This window comes from Syngnathoides biaculeatus, chromosome 23, assembly GCF_019802595.1.
Source record: "Syngnathoides biaculeatus isolate LvHL_M chromosome 23, ASM1980259v1, whole genome shotgun sequence".
Classification (NCBI taxonomy): Eukaryota; Metazoa; Chordata; class Actinopteri; order Syngnathiformes; family Syngnathidae; genus Syngnathoides; species Syngnathoides biaculeatus.
The window spans coordinates 7,244,019-7,263,856 of NC_084662.1; the positions used below are offsets into that span (position 1 = coordinate 7,244,019).

The window sequence follows — 19,838 nt, forward strand, 5'->3', positions numbered from 1 at the left end:
AGCTCCACCCTAATCGCAAGTCTGGCTGAGAAGATTACTGCATATCAACTTGATATTTAAGACTATATATTATTTTTTTTTTGCACTTTGAAAAAGTCAACCGTTTCCTTTTAATTCTGCATTTCGCCCTGCAATTTTTTGCTGGAGATTGTTGGCACGTGGAGGACGCAGTCAGAGGCTAATAATGCTAGCGACGGTCCTCCTGGTTGCAAAGTTTGTACATATCTCTTTTATTTTTAAAGATTCATCTAGTAGCCAAAGAGCTAACAGCAGCGTGACCATTGCGTTGCTAACTGGACGGGAGATTGTTGGCACGTGTTAAACACGCTTGGTAGCTAACTCCTGGTTGCGTTGTTTGTCCGGCACATGCTAATTCTTTTTGAGTGCCCAACAGGAGCACCAAGAATGAATTTTTATTTTGTCGTCTGTACTGGAGATTGTTGCCACGTGTGGGACACCAACTACTCGCCGCAAATTCCTGCGACTTTTTAAACGCGGCCTCCACACTGCCAATGTCAGCTTTTATCTCCGATTGTGGATTTGATGAAAAATCCTACGGTTTTTCGCCATGGACGGGAGGATTACTGTAAGATGGCACCTGCAACGCCTCCAGGAAGCGGAAGGAGCCGAGGCGTCGGCCCCGTGGCACCAGGCAGAAGGTGGAGTTGTGCAGCAACTCCTGGTAGTCAAACCTTCACAAAGAAACAAAAAAAGAAAACCTAAGAATAATGTTAAAATTATGTGGGGGGTTTTTTTCCCCCCCTTGCGGATTCACCTAAAACTAGTTTTTCTTTTTTTTTATTTGACATTCGATAAACAAGTGCCTACATTTGGGAAAATGTCCCTTGAGTCAAAACATAAATGTAAACATGACAAGAAATGATCACTACAGAATAAACTGTATGACAGGGCTCAGATGGTTCATGTGAAAAGTGGAAGGTGACCTCGGCAAAATATTTAGCGCTTGGCTGCACATACCTCGGATCAAAAGTTGACATAAATCAGAGCTTTTGAACATTTTAAAAAAAAAAAACAACAACATAAAAACAGCACCGTGACCTTGGCAACATTTAGCACGAGAGGTGGGAAAAGTCGCAAAGTTTCGCCGCCGAATGGCGACGTCGGCAACACTCGCTCTTCTTGCTTTTGTCAAGATTCTCCTCGTTGTTCGCGTAACCAATGCACATCAGCAGAGAAGCGCTTTTTTAATTTAAAAAGAAAAACAATTGCCACGGAAAATCATTCTGAATCGAGCCCCCTGAAAAATTGATTCATCGTTCGTCCCGACCTTTAATTGGAGGAGGAAAAATGAGCTCAAGCGCTCAGACTAGCCTGCTTCTCAAAGTCACTTTCTGTGCGTTTACAGCCACCAAACGCGGGTGGGTTGGGGGGCCGTGGGGGGCAACGTGATCCCAGGTCTGGCCTGGGGAGATTTCAGATTGCCACCTAATCTGTCTGGGGATCAACTGGCCCCGCAACCTCAGCGGCAGACACCTGCAAGCTCGCGTTCGTGCGTCACGCCCGAGAAGAAAAGCTTCAAAATAAGACGTCAAGCTTCCAACGTGAGGTTTCAAGGTCGCTTTGAAGAGACGCGCCACCGACAAAAGCCCCCACGGGGTCAGCTCGTGACCTCGCGGCGTCTTCCTCATTCTTTCTGATCATTTCAACTTTCAGTTTCCGATAAGAAACAAAACCGTGGGCCGAATCTCTTACCACGTTGTCAAAGTCACTTTCTGTGCGTTTACAGCCACCAAACGCGGGTGGGTTGGGGGGCCGTGGGGGGCAACGTGATCCCAGGTCTGGCCTGGGGAGATTTCAGATTGCCACCTAATCTGTCTGGGGATCAACTGGCCCCGCAACCTCAGCGGCAGACACCTGCAAGCTCGCGTTCGTGCGTCACGCCCGAGAAGAAAAGCTTCAAAATAAGACGTCAAGCTTCCAACGTGAGGTTTCAAGGTCGCTTTGAAGAGACGCGCCACCGACAAAAGCCCCCACGGGGTCAGCTCGTGACCTCGCGGCGTCTTCCTCATTCTTTCTGATCATTTCAACTTTCAGTTTCCGATAAGAAACAAAACCGTGGGCCGAATCTCTTACCACGTTGTTTTGCGGTCATCCCCAAATGTGTACTTTTAACGTCTTCTAAAACATTTATAAATACAAATAAATGAGTTAAAAGTACCAGTAAAGCAAATTGGAATTTGACGTAACATTTCAGGGAAAATATGTTGTTGCAGTCAAAGAAGAAGAAAAAAAACAAACGAAAAAAAAATCAATCCAAGAAGGAAAACACTAATGATGACGACAAAATAATTCTAATTTTCTTTTGACGGGAGTTATTTGGACCACTTTGCTTTGCTGTCACGTGAAGATGAATTATCGTGTCATTGTTTCTTGCAAACGTCCTTGAGTGTACAATGTGTGCTTGAAAACAAATACAGTAAATTGATTAGTGGCGGATCGAGTAATACGTACAAAATTGAATCCATTTTGTTGGCCGGCGTATTTGTTTGGATTCCTACCCTCGAAAGTGAGCGCTTCCTTTCATCTAAATGTTTAATTAAAGCGCGCGAGCGCATTCAGACATCCAATAATGAGCTCTCTAACGGCGGCGTGCTGTGTAAACTATAAATGGCATCGCGGGTAATTACTGCAAACGGGAGGCGGCGAGGCACACAAGTTCGAGCTCGGTCCCGACGCACACGCCGAGGCTAGCGGCCTCTTCCGAGCGCGACGGCGTCGAGCCGCGCAGACGGAGCCGTCAAAGGACAACGCGCTGCACAAATGTGCTGCAATTGATGTTCTTTTTGCGGACATTAATGAGGAAATTGGTTTCTGCGCTCCACCACGGAACATTACAATGACGGTGCAGTTAGTTGCTTGGCTTAAAAAATAAAAATAAAAAAAAAAAAAAAAGAGGAAGAGGGAAGATGACGCAGCTGATTTGTGCAGTCAGTGTGAAAATGCTCACCCCCAAAAACAAAACAAAAAAGAAACTCAAATAAAAAGTCCATTGCTGTAATTTCTGGACTGTAAAGCCGCACCTGATCATAAGACTCACCCAGTATATTTTGGAAGAAAACACACGCAAGCCGCACCTGTCCACAATCCGCATGTGCCCCCATTGAAAGACGAGATATTTACGAAGAAAGACGGCGCACGGAGAGAGTTTTCAAAGTTTTAATAATATAACCTTATCTTTTCTTTCCAAACAGTGCCTGTGACGCGGTAGTAACACAGTACTAACAAGGCTGGGTTAAAAAAAAAAAAAAAAAAAACACCATACCGGTAAAAGTCAGTGAAACACGGCAGTACCAAAGCAGCGACACAGTTCAGGCCACCTGTTTTTATTACTTCTGAAAGCTTTTTTTTTTGGTCTTTTTACATTTTTCCAGTTCTTCCCTCTTCTCACCATGGATTCATTGATGCCAAGGTGACGTGCAGCAGCTCCGTTTCCTTCGTTTTCGGCCGGCTCGATTGCTTTTAACTTGAAAGCTGCGTCACGTGCGTTTCTTCTTGCGTTTTCCACGATGAGGGTCGGTTCATGCTAATTTTACTCACGCACAAAGCGCGAATAAAATTAAACTTGCGCCTTCCTCGACACTTATATTCCACCTGCCTCACCTTTTCTGCTTGAAAAATAATATCCATAAATTAGCCGGATCAATGCATACGCCGCAGGGTTGAAAGCGTGTGACAAAAGTCGCGGTTTATAGTTGGCAAATGATGTTATATTACTCATACTGATTGGAGCAGCAGGATGTGAGAGGGTGTCCTAACACGCCACAAGGCAGAAAAATACTAAGTTGGCTGATCAAGAATTTAATAATTTCATTAGCAGAGGGAAAAAAACGCTTTCCCGACGGAAGGAGCCGGAAGGATGCCAGGATGTGTGGATGCGGAAGGTCCGAAAGGATCCTGCCCGCCCTGGACCCACTTCGCGTTCCGTGCAAGTCCTCGATCGTGGGTAGCGTGGTACCGACGATCCGTCCGGCGGTTTTGATCGTGCGCTGCAGTCGGAGTTTGTCCTTTTTTTTTGCAACACCAATTGTCCATATTTAGCGTCTTGAACGTGTCCAGAATCTGTGCGAGTGTCGAGGCTCTCCAAATGTCACTCATCCTTTTAAACGAACACTTTTACATTCCAGCCACCGTGATTTGACGGGCGTCGCACTCGCAAATCTGCACAATTTAGCACGCGTGGAAGAGTTAAAAATGCATACATATAGAAAAATGTGGCTTATTTTATGTACTCTTGACCAATGTTCCCACTAAGCTGCGCCACTGCGCAATTGCGCACGAGTGGCGCAATCTCAGCGCACATGAAAACCGATCCAGCGCAGTGAACCACAGCCTGAGATCTTCTTTTTTTTTTTTTTTTTTTTTTAAAACACGGAAGCACACGGTCTCCGCTGCTCAGCCTACTTCTACTTCCTAGTTTACCTGACACCGCCCCCCCTCCACTCTTAAAGGGGAACACTCATAATTACAGACAGAACACACAGCTGCAACTTTATATCTGCGGGCACGGCTGGTAGACCAAACCCTTAACATTATATCTGCGGGCATGACTGACCACACCCGTCCATTTTTCAAACATGAGTGACTGCGTTGGGTTTATTACATGAAGCTCTGTAGGCCTGCGGTGGCCATGTTCAGACGCCCGAGCGTGCCTCGCCATCGAGCCTCCGAACACAGTTTTAGGCGCGAGGGAATTATTCCGATTTACGATAGCATGTAGCCGTTTAGCAATAAACAGCCGTCCAACACACATTTCCCAGTTGTGAGTAGCAAACGGTCGAAACGAGGCGCTGCCGGCAAAAGAATCTTTTAACGGACGATGACTTTTGTATCCATGTCCTTCCCCTGAAGAAACTACGAAATAAATAAAATGTGTTTTCCCGGCGGACTCCCACACAAAACATCTAAAAGCTTTCCGCTGCTAACCAATCAGCTGTGAACTTTCAGGGTCAGCGACTTCTTGACACGTACACGGAGAAAATCCCCTCAAAGTGATGAACTAAAAAGCAACAGTTTTGGTTTTTTGTTTTTTTTTTTTCCCCGCCTCCTCTTAGCAGACTCGGCCAGGCGTCATGTTGACATTTCCAAATCACGGTGAGATTTCCACGCCGTCGCTCAGAGGCCGACCGAGGGGGAAACAACATGAGAGTATCGGGGGGGGGGGGGGGACATGTCAGAAAAATGAAAAATGTAGCGAGGTGCCCATTTTTGTGACGAGCGTAATTAATTATTAATGTAGAGGAAACAGAGACGGCGAAAGCCGCAGGCGTCAAATCGACGGCGCCGCTCTGGTTCGGCTGCGGAGTGATGAATACCGGCCCGGCCCGGCCCGGCCCGAGTGCGTGCGTGTCGCCGCCGGACGAGTCGTTTCCACGGTTGAGGAATGAACGCCGAGAGACGTCATCAGTCCCGCTATTGATTTGGCCGCCCTCGTGCCTAATTGAAGCTGCCGAGGTGAACGGAACTCAACTCGGACCTCTTTGTCACTCCCCTCTCGTTAGCGCCAAAGCGCGTTGAGGGAAAAACAAAAACATTTTTCCCCCCAACGGGCCCAACGACGAGGCCGTTATCGGCTACCCGAGCGTGGCCGGAGTCTGAATGGCTGCCTGTCCAGACCTTGAATGCGCCGCTTGATTATGTAGAAAAACAATTGGGAACTTTAAAAAAAAAAAAAAAAACAAGAAAAATTGGGCTTTTCTGTGAAAAAAGAACGATCATTTCAATTTTCCAGAATTTTTTTTTTTTTGGAGCCGCGGCTGAAACGGTACCTTGTGACAGACTTTGGAGCCGCCCCGACCTCAGTGACAACTTGAGCGCTTCAGTCCGCATCGGCGGTGACGACCTGCAGTTAGCTAGTTGGCTCTGGCGGAACCCCGAAAGTGCATCTTCCCTTCGAGTCGTCCGCTTTCGAGCGCCTCGTTTTCGGCTGCGAGTACCGTCACGGAGCGAAAAACTGCATTGCCAGCGTATTAACAGGGACTTTGCACTGTTCTGACCGCATTAGAGCGCCCCGTTGTCAAGCAAGAAACGCCTCGCGATGACCTGCAGGGTGATATTCCAGCAAGCGGAGGCTTTCAGTGGATATATTCTCGCATCTGGAACAAGTCTTCTTATTCTTCTTTTCCTTTCGGCTTGTCCCGTTAGGGGTCGTCCACAGCGTGTCATCTCAGATGAACGCATATTTGTTTGGCACAGTTTTACGCCGCGTGCCCTTCCTGACGCAACCCCGGCGTCCGGTATTCCCGGGCGGTCGCCCATCCGAGTACTAACCAGGGCCAAACCCGCTTCGGTTCCGAGACCTGACGAGATCGGGCGTTCTCAGGGTAGAGTGGCCTCAAGAGACAGTTTCTCTTCATCTTTTGTGATTTTGAAGTTTAATTTTATACAATTCATATTTGACAGGGTCGTTAACACCACCCTTCTCCGTGCTGTGTCAAATCCACACGACGTTTTTATTTCCACTTTTCTAGGACAGTGTTGGGGTTGGGGGAAAAAAAAAAAAAAAAAATCAAATCAAGCGAGTTCTCGCTATCACGTAAGACGACGACGCTAATCGCAAAACGATCCTTTTGCTTCTGGCGGTCACGTTCGCGCTACAATGTGATCTTTGTGACGATTTTTTTTGGGGGGGGGGGTGATAGTTGCACTGTGCTACAATTAGCTTCGTCTGCAGTGTGCTGCTCTCAAGTGTTTAAGGACACCGGCAAGTGAATATTACATCAACTCGCCCGAGGCACTAGCAACTATAAGCGCTCTGCATTTGAACGTACTTTGTGTGCGCATGAGTGTGTGTCACAGGCTTTGATACGCCCGCCGTTCGCTTGGGAACCGGCGGAATATTCCGGCATTCTTCAGGCCAGTGGTGGGCGGCCTCTTCACAAGCTTCCCGCAGCTTCGGCGGAGACAACCACCCGTCGAGACGAAAGAATCGCAGTCCCCGCGCGGAAATCAATAGGCTTGTCACCTCTTGCCGCACTCACGTCTGTGAGATGATTTCTTCCCCCCGCTCTGGATGTGAAGAACAATTTGTTCTGTGCTTTCTATAGTTTGTTTTCTCCGGTCAAAAAAAAAAAAAATCAGTTTCTGAACATGGCCTGTTTTCCCGCAATTTGTCGTTCAAACTGCAAATTCTACAAAGTGATAAAAAAAACAGATCTTGTTTGGGTGATGGAGTCTGAACGAGGGACTCTTAAGACTATTGAAACCAGTCAGATTCTTGCGTTCATATATGACAGAAATAGTTGTGACGCGGCGTGGTGGGGGCAGCGACCGAGCGCCCTCTAGTGACCGGCCGCCACTGCTTTGAAGTCTGAATACGTGACAGTGTCACAGAAAATCAGAAAACGGTGGCGGAAAGAAGAACTGCGAAATATCGGTGGGGAAACCGGTCAGTCCAAGGACAAAATCCTTGCGTTTGCCACACTTGCGTCGGAACAAAACCGTATTTACGGCCCTAAAAACGCGCTGCTTCCTGTCTGTGTGAAGCTGCGTCCATTTCAATTGTTTTTGTAACGTGAACGACTTCATTCAAAGTTCATCTTGAAGAAAACAAAAACAAAAACCGAACCAGGGATAACGCTCAGTGCTTAATGGCTGGAAGATTAGCATGCTTTCGGCAGTGCTGTTCAGACGCCCGAGGCTGCCTCCGATCCGAGCATGTGACTCGTCGAGACCGTGGCTGCGTCTTTTGTTGCCGTTTGATTTTCAACGCGATACGCTTCTCGCTTTGATACGCGGGCACGCCGGCCTTGTTCGGCCGACCGAGCGTGGCCGGAATCTGAACGCGGCGGGTCGCGGAGTCCCCCGGACCCGTCTTTGTATCCTTTTGACATTTAAAAAGCCGACGGCGTCGTCGCTTCCGTCCGGGACAGCGGTCGACGTTTTACTTGTGGCTCAACTGCGGGCCGAGCGGCCAAAGCGCAAGAAAACATCGTTGATTAGAGAGTCGCAACGCTTGCGCTCGACAATTCTTCATCTTTCAGAGCTCTGCGGCCGTGATGAGGTGAAACGCCAGCGTGTGCGTTTGTTTGTGTGTTTGGAGGCAGTGTATTAAAAGCCCCCCCCCCCCCCCCCCACTCCCCCCGCCATACTGAATCCATTCCTCACACCTCCGGCCTCATTTCAGCCCTCCTATTTCCAAGAAATGATTGTCTGACTTACACTCGAAGGCGCGTGTGTGATTTTTGTTCCCCTTTTATGATTGCCGCGTTTCTTTCAAAGCCGACAGAAAAAAACGAAAGCCGCCTCACCCCCGCGACAAGACAAAAGTTGGCCCGGTTACGTCCTGCCAGGACAAAGAGTGACCCAATTAGCCGAGCGCGAGCGCGAGCCAAAAGCGACAGAGTCCTCTATTTTTAATATCGCCCCAAAACAATGACTTCAAGATTAGTACACCTCTCAAATCCTGAGCCGAGCGACCGTGTTGACATCTTTTGTTTTGTCGTTCGTCATTCAAAAGAATTAGTGTGACGGTGCTTTGAAGTATGAAATTAATTCATTCCGTGACCATCTTTCCCCACTGATATGAATGAAAACGCCATTAATCCGTTCCAGCCTCCCCCCAAAACGATTGCATTGTTTTAATATGAAAAATAGCACTCCATAGGATTGAAAATTATGTACAAATAGTCGTTCCATCATTAAGAAGAATTTAATAGTCTATGTTGAGAACATTTTAGTCACGTTTTATCCTTCTGTTCAATGGAAATTGGGTTACTCCTTCTGCTTTGAACACTTTGACCACCTGGGGGCAGTCTAATTCGGAACAGGGACGCAAAAAAGGTGTTTTGCAACCGACACTCATCCCATTTGTTAGCCTGTCAATGGTGTTTTGCATTGTTGGTTAGCATTGAGCTAAGCGACGTGGTGTTGTTTTTGCCGTTTTCCGTCAGAAAACCAAACTTGCGTACACTTTGAGTGATTATCCAAGTTTAATCAAGATTTTTTTTTTCATTTTATGTGTAGTGGTGTGACATTTTGTTGATTGGTGAGATTTTTCTAATCTAAAACATCCGCCAGGGGTGACCAACGCGGTGCCCACGGGCGCATGGTTACCCACGAGGACCACTTAAGGTGCCCGGGAGGCACGTTCTTCTTCTTATTTTTCTCATTATTCTTGCTTGAAATTTTGAATGACTTCCTTCCATTGAAATGATAAAAATAGCATCGTATGCTATAAAGTATTTTTATTTAAAGTTTTTATATATTTGTCAAGGGTAAGGAGTTTTGTTCATACGAAGGAAAATGGTTGGTGACCGTCTGATATGCGCTTTGGTTGGATTAAAGTTGGGAAACGCTCATCTACACAAATATACCCCAACGGACAGATAAAATCGAAAACCACATCTCACACTCTCAAAATTGTCAACGTCCAACAAGCGGTACTTTCTTTCGGCTTGTCCCGTTAGGGGTCGCCACAGCGCGTCATCTTTTTGTTTGGCACAGTTTTCACGGCGGATGCCCTTCCTGACGCAACCCCTCTTTGGGGAGTGGAGGCCCCTGTGAGAAACCAACTCACAACCTCTCGTTTACCCGACTAATGCTCGAACCACTGATCTATGGCGCACCCCCCCCCCCCCCCACCCCCCACCCCAACGTCCAACAACACTAACATGAATTCCGAAGTGTCGTCCAGCGTTCGCGGCGCAAATGTCGCATACTGATTTCGTTTGCCGTCAGCCGTGTCAGAACAGCGGCATTAATCCCGCCGAGGGCGAGAGCCGGCGTTTACTCGCGGCGAGGTCTTAAGGGGGGTCCGTCCCGGGCTTTCAAGTGAGCATTAGGCCAAAGCCAACCGAGTCTCGGCCGAGTCTTAGCAAGAACTCGGCGGGTCCTTGCAAGAGTGCGAAAGTTGTGCTGTTTGTGCGTGGTCGCGGGATAATTGCAGCGAGCGGGAATAATCGACCAGAGAATGACCTCGGAAGTCCAAGAGTTTTCTTTCACGCGAAGAATCGCAATCAAAAGTATTGCAATCCACTTATCGGATGCAACGGACGTAATTCTGATTCGCGACGGCTTTTTATCCAATTTGCAAGCCCGTCTTGTGAAGATCAGCCGGATTCAGTGCCAGCCTCCCGAGCGCGACGGCGAGAAGTCCGCCGACTCGCCGGTACTCTTTGTAGGGATGGGGGTCGAGATCGCGCAAAGACGCGGGATGTCTCCGTTCGCCACAAATCAAACGAGTTCGGGGAAAGAAGAAAAAAAAAAAAAAGGGCTCAGAGAGAAAAGAAGTCATCAAAGCCCGGACGGATTTCAACTGAGCCGTTTCAAACTTTCAAGTCCGGAAACAAGTTCTACACGGGGTGCCTGCCTTGGCACTTCAAAACGTACCATCGTGACCTCTTAATGCCACCGCCGTCGCAAACAGAGAAGAAAATGTATTCCGTTTAAATAAAAAGCAAGTAAGCGCGTCAGATACATCTTTTCCAGACGAACGTCATCGAGAGAAAGCGATCGGAACCTCGGGGGAAGAATTTGAAAGAAACAATGCCGGTTGCTAATTTGCGAATCTCCCACTTCGAGACCAAAAAGAGCAAAGTTCTGGTTTTTTTTTTTTTTTTTTGGGGGGGGGTCGGAACTTTCTCACCGTTCTGTTCCCCTTCGTGACGAGCTGAGCGGAAGGTGACGAGATGCTGATCGCGAGAGATACACGATGGCAGCCAGACCGCGACGGAAAACAAACAAAACAAAAAACACGCGCACATGACTTTTTCCCCCTTCCATTTGAATCATTTGTAACTTATGAAAAATACAATCCTAGAGTAATCTTTTGTTATGAATGAATTTACTTGAGAATCCGCTGAATTGCTCAGGTGAAACTTCATTTGGGCTTTTTTACCAAGTACTTTGAGAGTAAAGTTTATATTTTTCCGTGAGCACGCTCATAACTCGAGACTTGAATTGAAATGACCAAATTATTATATGAAAAACTAAATATTAACCATTACAGCCATAAAATTTGCACTGGATAAAGTCGTTTACATAAACACGCTGTCATGACGCTTGGAAAAAATGGAAAAAATTAATTTTCTCTTCAATGGACATTGTGCTGCTCCTTCTGTGGAATGCGCCTTGGCCACCTGGGGGCAGTATAATACAGATATATATGGAGACGATTAGGGCTCCTCGGTACACTGCAGTAATATTCGTCAAGTTTCACAGAGGATAAAGAATATATTCCTATGAGTATTTTAATATATATATATGTGGTAGTTTCACATCCATCCATCCATTTTCTTGGCTGATTATCCTCACGAGGGTCGAGGGGTTTGCTGGAGTCTATCCCAGCTGTCGCGGGGCGCACCCTGAACTGGTCGCCGGCCAATCGGACGGCAAATGGAGACAAACAACAATTCGCACTCACAATCACACCTTGGGGCAATTTTAGAGTGTCCAATTCTTGTTGCACGTTTTTGGGATGTGGGAAGAAACCGGAGTGCCCACGTGGAGAAAAACCCATCCAGGCACGGGGAGAACGTGCAAACTCCGGGATTGAACCCAGGACCTCGGAATGGTGGATGGTTTGGAGGCGCTTTTTTGGGGGGGAAAACTCTTCACTATCTGACAAAGTCAGTTGAGTTTGCTGCCACCTTGCAACCGGTACCGCCTATTTTCAACGGCCTCGAAAATCGATCCGGGGGGAACTTTGCCCCCTCCCACCACCGCCGGCTTTTCACGTCTTATAAGGGCCGTCAGAACAGAGAAGTCGAACACAACTTCTGTTATTTGCCGAGAAGGTGAGCAAAGTCATATTTCCACCACGCCACAAAACTGTCTCGCGATCACAGCGGGTAGATTCGATTTCTTTCTTTCTTTCTTTGTGTGTGTCGCCGTAGGATGAAGTGGACGGCGGCGTTCCTGGTCTTGCTCCTGGTGGTGCTGATGGCGCAGCCCGGAGAGTGTATTTTCGGAATGATCGTTCACGGCCTGTTTCACGGTACTCCTCTTTTTTATTCACGAACGACTCATTTTCATCATCCTTAGGTAGAAGGTGTCAGACATGCCTGCTGTTCTCGCCCCGTTTGTTAGCTGGGAAGCTGATCCACGGGTGAGCCTTGACGGTTGGTTTTTTTTTTTTCTTGCCGCCGATTTCAAAGACTGATTGCGATTATCCGGTGTGGTCCGGTCCAGGTTGATCCACGGGAATCGCGGCTTCGAAGAGCAAGAAGACTTAAACAAGCGCTCGGTGGAATTTGCGCCCGACCAGCCCGCCTTCGACTGAGGCCGCCCGCTTGCATCGCTTCGCTGCCGCCATTTTTTGGTTTTTGTTTCCGTTTCGTTTTTTGTCTTTTTTGGTTTGCTTGTTGGTCTTGCTGTCAAATTCCTGAAGAGCAACAACAATGCCATTTTTGGGCTTATGCAATTTGGAATAAATCTGCAATATTTCACACTTCGCTGTGTCTCTTGTCTTCATTTCAACTTCAGTCGTATTTAGAACAAAATCTCCAGAATAGAATTAAAAACTAAAAATAAAAAAACACATTCCTGGATGTACAAGTAGAGCATCAACAAATCATATCAACCATAATGTAGAAAATATTACAGAGGTTATGTTCCCACGAATTGACTGATGAACCGACAATGCAAGCAGCCATGATTAACATCAATTGTTTGATCACAAATATCAATATGAATCTATGATTTAAATTGTTGAAGCGCTAACAATGCATGGACAAAGAGATGAAGCCATTTTCAACTTTTTAGACTGGCGAATAAATTGTAAAAATATTACACAAATGCACACGGGGACTGACCAATAGTTTGGATTTGTGGAGAAATATTAAAATGACCAAATTTGGACTTTGAGGAGGTTTCGGCCCAAAGAGGAGGATGTCTTTTTCATTTAAACGTAAAGTAAAAGTCGACCATCAAGTCCTTCTCTAGACCTCCGTTCATATTTTTCTTGGGAATTTTGTTGATTATTATTACTATATTTATTTGTTGAAAGAGGTTCCTTTCTGTGAAAAAGAAAATATTCATTTTTCTTTGAATTTTAAATCAATATCCACTTTGCAGAGGGTTAGTATAAAGGTGACTGACGTGAAATGAAAAATATTGAAAACGTGGCAGATGAACGAGCCCTTGCGGTGGCTTCATTATCGTTTCTCTCTTTTAATAGGACTTAATTTACCAAAATGATCAATAAAAAACTGATTTTAATCCAACATCTACTTTGTGTATAGGTTGGCAATATGCGGAGGAGGATCATTTAGTATTGCAAATTTTTTTGTTTTTTTTTAAACGCTCTTGTTTTTTTTATATCGGTGGGCTTCAATGTTTTATAACGATGATTTTTTTTTTTTTTTATGTTTCATAAGTACTCCTTTGGATGTCTTTGCTTTTATTTTCTTCTTTCAAGAACATGATGTTTTTGAATTTTTAATCCGACTGTTGGCAAAATTGACCTCATCCGGCCTCGGCCCGGTTCCCGAGCGGCAACGCGGTCGGTCGGTGCGCGATAAACGCGGCGACGCGACCGCAAGCGGAACTCGCGACCTGATGGTGCGAGATCCGAGCTGGACCTTCCGCATTTGACCAACCAAACATGACAGAAGCAAAAAAAAAAAAAAGCACCGCCCAATTAAATGAAAGCGAGGGGCAGAAGAAGTCGTAGATCACATCGCCGACTTTATCGCAACCGATTTCGTCGCTCAGTTGCAAGGTAACGACAACTTTCACATCATGCCACTAATTAATATTTGCGAATTGATGTTATAGTTCACAACGCTGCGCACTATTTTTGCTGCTTTTCACACAGTGCAGCGTATTACACATTTTTCTGAACAGTTGTTGAGCACTTGAATTCGTTTAGAAGAAAGACGAATAGAAAGTTTCAAAATAAGAGGATGTGGTACTACTTTCGCTTGCTTCGTTTTACTCCATCCTGTTCAAAAAAAAAAAAAAAAAAAAAAACTTTAATTTTTTTTTTTCTTTTGATTGAGTTGTACAAGTTATACTTTAGGTCACAGAAAAAGTTTTGAAATAATTTAACACCGTTTCCGATTATTCCATCAGAAAAACGTGGCTCTGAACACGGGTGTGTCGACTTTTTATATGCAGTGTATTTTCCTTGCATGCATTTAATGCTCTTGATTAAATGCTGCTGTGACGAACAATTGGCTGATTTTTTTCCGGGGGGTGGGGGCCCCAGGGGTACGAGGTTTGGGTTTTTGCCGCCATGAAGTTCGTCACCCTCTTCCTGGTCTTGTCCCTGGTGGTCCTCATGGCCGAGCCCGGCGACTGTTTCCTTAAACACTTCAAAGGTTTGTGGGGAAGCGCCAAGGCGGCGTTCCGAGGTGGAAGGGCGGCATGGAAAGGTAAACGACTTCATCCTTTTTCAATTCTTATTAGAATTTGGCACATTTGTATTTATTTTTTTTCCATATATTTTTCCACGTTTTCAGCTAACTTCTTGGCCAATAAAGCCGATTGTGATTCTAAAATGTGGCCCAGACGCCATACTTTGCCCGCCCCTGATTTATGATCATGTTCTCCGATTTATTTTTCAGCTCACCGAAACCTAGTCCATGAGCAAAAGAGGCTTGAATGGTAAGCGAATGATATAATAAACGACAAATGAAAAAAAAAAAAAAAACACATTTCTGTAATTTTGCGTGTGACTGTAAAAGAATTCAAATGCTGTGGAATGAATTGGATCGGCGAAAAGAATGCGAATTTTGAAAGCGTCGCCAATGATCACTGGCCGCCTTCCCACTTAACATGAATATTTCACTCCTGAAGCCGTCCAATGGCAGGAAATGTGTTGGGAGAAAATTTTTCTCATGGAAAATATGGAATCATAAGGAAATTGGGAGTTTCTACCTTAAAAAAAAAAAAAATTCCAGGGTCCCCAAATATAAGATTCATGCAGTTTACTTTGATTAGAATCAATTATTTTAGTCTCAAATGCTTAATCTATCATCTCCCTTCGTCTAAAATGTACCACTCTATCTTTCTCGTGAGGATGAGCAGACTTGAGTCATTAAAACGGCTAAAAAAATAAACTTGGTGATGCAGTCGTGAGTCTGATGGAGAAAAATCAGAAAGCGGGTGGAAATTAAAGCGTTGTTTCAACCTTTTTGCTAGTGACAAATGCGTAGACGACAGGAAGAGAGACGCACGTTGGGAGTAGCGCTGCTGTCAGTGTCAGTTGAAGTGAAGTGGGGAGGAATTACCAGAAAATGGGAGTAGCAAGAGTTGAAATCATAATCCATGTTAAAATTTTGACGAATGAAGTCTTTTTGCCTTCTGCGCCCGACAGTAAGCGCAGAAAAAGAAGACGGAATTACCCAGAATTCCGCATTTTCCGTTTCGAAAGTCCCGAACGAAAGGAGCGCTAAATTTTCAACCTTTAGATCGTTCCACCGTCCGGAAGTTCACTTTCGGCATTCGCACGCCGATAATGACAATGTTCGTCTCCTTCCTCCGACCAGGGAGAACCAGCAACAGAACCGGGGCTACCCGCCGCCCCAGCAGTACGTGCCCATTATCGTGGAGGACTGAGCTCAACACGGCGGTTGGGGGGTGGGGGTGGGGGGGGGGACACGTACGTGGCACACGCGGCAAAATGAAAATATTTCCAGCCCGCCGGAAAATAAAGTTCTGCTTCATCGCTTGTCGTCATTTGAAAATCTCCGATTTCCCTGTGACGGTCTTAACGCTCATCACCGCCCGGCTGAATAAAGCAAACATGAAAGACAGAAAATTTGTCTTATTATTTTGAGACTGAAGACTTCCAGTGGCTCCGAGATAACTTCCAGGTCGGACCTGAAGCCTTTCATCCTTCCCACATTTCCGACCCGCTCCAACCGCCAGTACGGCGGACATCACGCTAGTTATTTCAAATAATAAAACGATTGGTTGTTGCGAAATCATTTTTTCCCCCCCTACCACAACTACGTACAGTGAAGAAAATAAGTATTTGAACACCCTGCGATATTGCAAGTTCTCCCACTTAGAAATCATGGAGGGGTCTGAATTTTTGATCGTAGGTGCGTGTCCACCGAGCCTGTCTCCAGACCTAAACCCAATAGAAAATCTTATATTTGGAGGGAGCAGAAACTCAGAAACCTGTTTGATCTCGAGAAGATCTGTGTGGAGGAGTGAGCCAAAATCCCCTCCTGCAGTGTGTGCAAACCTGGTGAACAACGACAGGAAACCTTTGACCAAACAAAGGTTACTGTACCAAATATTAACATTGGGTGTCTCGGGTGTTCAAATACTTATTGACAGCTTTATCACACAAATAAATGGGTACATTGTGATTTCTGGATTTTTCCTTTTTAGCGGAGATGCACCTACGATGAAAATTTGGTGGGAGAACTTGCGATACAGCGAGGTGTTCAAATACTTATTTTCTTCACTGTACGCATATCTCTTCTAAAGAGCAGAGTGTGAGTACTTTTTTTTTGAGTACTTTTGTGAGGAACACACACTTCTGTCCATCCCCGACCCTCCAAGCATTCCCTTTCGCGCTCGCGCCGTTTCACCTCCGATGCTACCACCGGGAAGTCGGGGACACGCCGAGGAAATTAAAAAACAAACCAAAAAAAAAAAAAAAAAAAAAAAAAAGGGAAATGGCGTCTTCTTCCAGTGACACCAACGCCCGCCCGCCCGCCCGCTGTCACCGCCACTCCAAAGCCAATAAAACAAACGCGCAGCGAGCCAGGAGGAAGCAACATTTGCTTTTGTGCGCCGGGCTGGAAACAAATCGATTGGAAATGAGAGCGCAGTCGGATCCTGGTGGGGTTGTCGGGGATACGTTTGGCCGGTCGGCGCGGCCCCGCGTTAACGTGAGGGTCGCTCGTGTCACCGGTGGCGGCATCCGTTTACCGAGAAGCGCTCGTTGGATACGTGCGCACACGCTACACGCCCAGACTGAGTGGTAAATAATAGACGAGCCAACACAAACACACAAGACAACACCATCAAGGTTAAAGACGGGCGCGCGTGTAAGAGGAGATTCTTTATCGACACGAAAGCCAGCGGCGTGGACCCCCCCCCCCCCCCCCATATGAAGCACCTTCACAGGCCCTGTCAATAAAACAGCACCACCACATCAGAGTCGGCTGACCCGTCCAAACACTTGCTGGGTTTACATAAGTCTGATATAATTATGACGCTAATCCTCCTCGGGCTGATGAAGTTTCATCACAGCGATATCTCGTAAAACCGCGGCTGTTCAACCTCGGACTTTGACCGTAATTCGTTCTTGTTCAACCTCCGAAACGTTTTTTTCCATTGGAAATAATGTAAATGAGTTCAATCCGTTTCCGAGTTCCAAAGAGTAAATTCCTTTTTTTCTTTTTTTTTTTTTAAATTCCTATTTATGTAAAACCATGTACACCCTGTACTTAACACAAAATCCATAAACTTAGAGCAACTTAAATGTGTCTCATCTACATTTTTGGTCACGGTGCGATGGTATCGGAGTCACCGTACGTGATTCGTAATTCTACAGTCACGTCTCCATTTCTTCTATTATTTGTAGCCTTTGCTTTGTAACACTAGTCTCACTCCTTTGGCAACACAAGCTGCTTATTTATTACACCCAAATTTGATATTCAAACCATGCAAATGGCCTCCAACTTTGCCTTAGTGGGCAGTCTCTTTATATGATATCAGTACCACCAGAAGAAATCTGATGATTGTGATCATAGAACAAGTAAGGCAGAGGATTAAAAATTAGGGGTTGGGAAGTTAGTACTTGAGGTTAGGACCTGGCCCAAGGCGAGCGTTTAGGGTTAGGGCTCGGGCCATCGTAAAAGATTTGGAGTGTGGGATTGGGGTTAGTTATTAAATTCGTTTAATTTTGGGAAAATTCCTCGATTAAGGATGCCAGAGTTTGGGGTTTGGGATTAGAGATGTGGTTCGGAAGAATGTCATTTCCAGAAAAATCCCACGGTGTGGTTAGGCCAAAGCCACGGGCCTACATTGGTACCGGTTTCAGGACTTCGGGTAAGGAGCAAGGAGGGAGTTGGAGGTAAGGGGAAGGTGCCGTTAAAGATCGCAACCATTTGCTAAAGTTCAGGGCAGGGAATAGAGTTGGAAAATTGCGCAAAATTTGTCTTGAAATGCTTGGAGACAAACACACAAACATCCATCAGACGTTCTGGCGTGTGTCAGGTCTTAACTGCAACGAGCTGCCGTGTTCTTTCCCGGCGCTGTCGTAAAAGCGTCCAAAGAAAAGCCAGACACAAAAAACGACGGGGCGCGCCACATTCCCCCCCCAACCGCCGCGCATGTATACATCCGCTGCCAGTCAAAAGCGCGTTAATGGCGCGCTCGTTAAATCAAACGCTAACGCGTCACGGCAGCCTTGTCGTTCCCGAGAACAATATGTCGACGCTAATGAGCGCGGCGTCATTCAACTTGCTGGTTTGTTTTTTTTTCTCCCCCATTCTCCCCCCCGCGTCTGCCTTCACAACCCGCAATTATCCCGTCGAGCCGCTGAAAGGCGGCAGAACTCTCGCCGGTCGCGCTGAAGTGCATCACCGCGTTTCTTTGTGGCGCTTTTTAAACGCCGCTCGCTCGCTCGCTCGGCCTCTGTTATTAGTCGGAGTGACTTATTTGCGGCCGTCGCCGATGCAAGTCAAGTGACAGTCGCGTCGCGCTTCAAGTACAATGACTGAAAAGTTGAATTCGCTCCGTGGCCGAAATACACAATTTTACATTTTTCCCCATTATGATGAATTGAAAGGCCGCTAATCCACGCCAGTCTGACTTTGTTTTTCATAAAAACAATTAGCATAACTGCAGTTTATAAACGTAACGTGAACTGGATTTATCGAGTGAAATGATTGCACATACAGACCTGTGCCTTTGAGGGGCGTGGCCTCGTACGTGACATCAGGAGCATGATTCGCTCCTTGCAAGGGTTCTCATTTTCTATTTGTTTTTCCCATTCAATAATATTCAGAAATTGGGAATATGACTCCCTTGCGCACTCGCTAGTGCGTTACACCGCCATCGTTTTTTTGTTGTTCTCCGCTTTAGCAGCGGCAGAGATGAAGCAAATTTGGAACTCAAATTTTGGCTGACAACATAAACCCAAAAAATTGACCAAGGGACAGCTTATTAGCGTTAGAGTTTAAAAAAAATAAAATAAAATAAAAAATTAATCGGAGCAGCCGGGATTCACAGTAAAAAAAAACAACAAAGCCCTGTTTGATTTTTTTCTATATTATTATATCATTATTGTATATAATATGCAGTAAACTCCTGCGCTCGCTCTCTCTCTCTCTCTCTCTCTCTCCCCCCCTGTAAAATCATGCCCGGCCTCTATTTGAGTAGGATATTTATGTATCGCGCATTTTTAGTCTACAGGACCTCACAATCATGATGGAGGAGGATTACTGGAAAACACTTATATATATGTATTTACATGCAGTGTACAGTTAAAATCTAAACTTTTATTCTGTTTAATTCATGTTAAGACGTCTCAATTTTCAATTAACATTTTAGAATAAAAAAAAAAAAAAATCTTGTACTTTTGAAAAAACTGAGCATCTCTAATTCCTTTGAAAAGGTGCAATAATTTATTATTTGAAATAATTGAATGTTTGGTTTAAAGTAGGGAGGCCAGGTGCGCATATCAGCCTCACGGTTCAGAGGTCGCGGGTTAATATGCAGCTCACTTTTCATCCGACGTTCCAAAAACAAGCACATCAAATTAACCGAGGACTTGAAATTGTCCTTAGGTGTGAGTCGGAAAGATTAATTCTCAAAGTTTAACCGCAAGAAGTCAGCTGGGCTCGGCTCCATTGCACGATGATGATAAGCAATATGGAAAATGGATGGATGGATAGATGCTTTTATTGATT

General features: G+C 45.6%; 3 protein-coding genes across 3 annotated transcripts in view; 2 read left to right on the forward strand and 1 right to left on the reverse strand.

Annotated features, from left to right (window-relative positions):
- Window positions 1-19,838, reverse strand: part of LOC133496678 (exostosin-1) — an 80,566-nt gene that overhangs the window by 18,102 nt on the left and 42,626 nt on the right. Inside the window, exon 7 of the mRNA XM_061812530.1 lies at window positions 599-692. Coding sequence (XP_061668514.1) covers window positions 599-692 — 94 coding nt within the window. The remainder of the gene's footprint in view (window positions 1-598; window positions 693-19,838) is intronic.
- Window positions 11,703-12,406, forward strand: LOC133496679 (pleurocidin-like peptide WF3). Its single transcript, XM_061812531.1, has 4 exons — window positions 11,703-11,753; window positions 11,853-11,953; window positions 12,046-12,064; window positions 12,148-12,406. Exons 2-4 carry the CDS (start codon window positions 11,854-11,856, stop codon window positions 12,236-12,238), a joined length of 210 nt encoding a protein of 69 aa, XP_061668515.1. The 5' UTR covers window positions 11,703-11,753; window position 11,853; the 3' UTR covers window positions 12,239-12,406.
- LOC133496677 (moronecidin-like) lies at window positions 13,624-15,785 on the forward strand. The gene is made up of 4 exons (XM_061812529.1): window positions 13,624-13,678; window positions 14,168-14,333; window positions 14,526-14,565; window positions 15,450-15,785. The coding sequence occupies exons 2-4, from the start codon at window positions 14,195-14,197 to the stop codon at window positions 15,517-15,519; spliced, it is 249 nt and encodes an 82-aa protein (XP_061668513.1). The 5' UTR covers window positions 13,624-13,678; window positions 14,168-14,194; the 3' UTR covers window positions 15,520-15,785.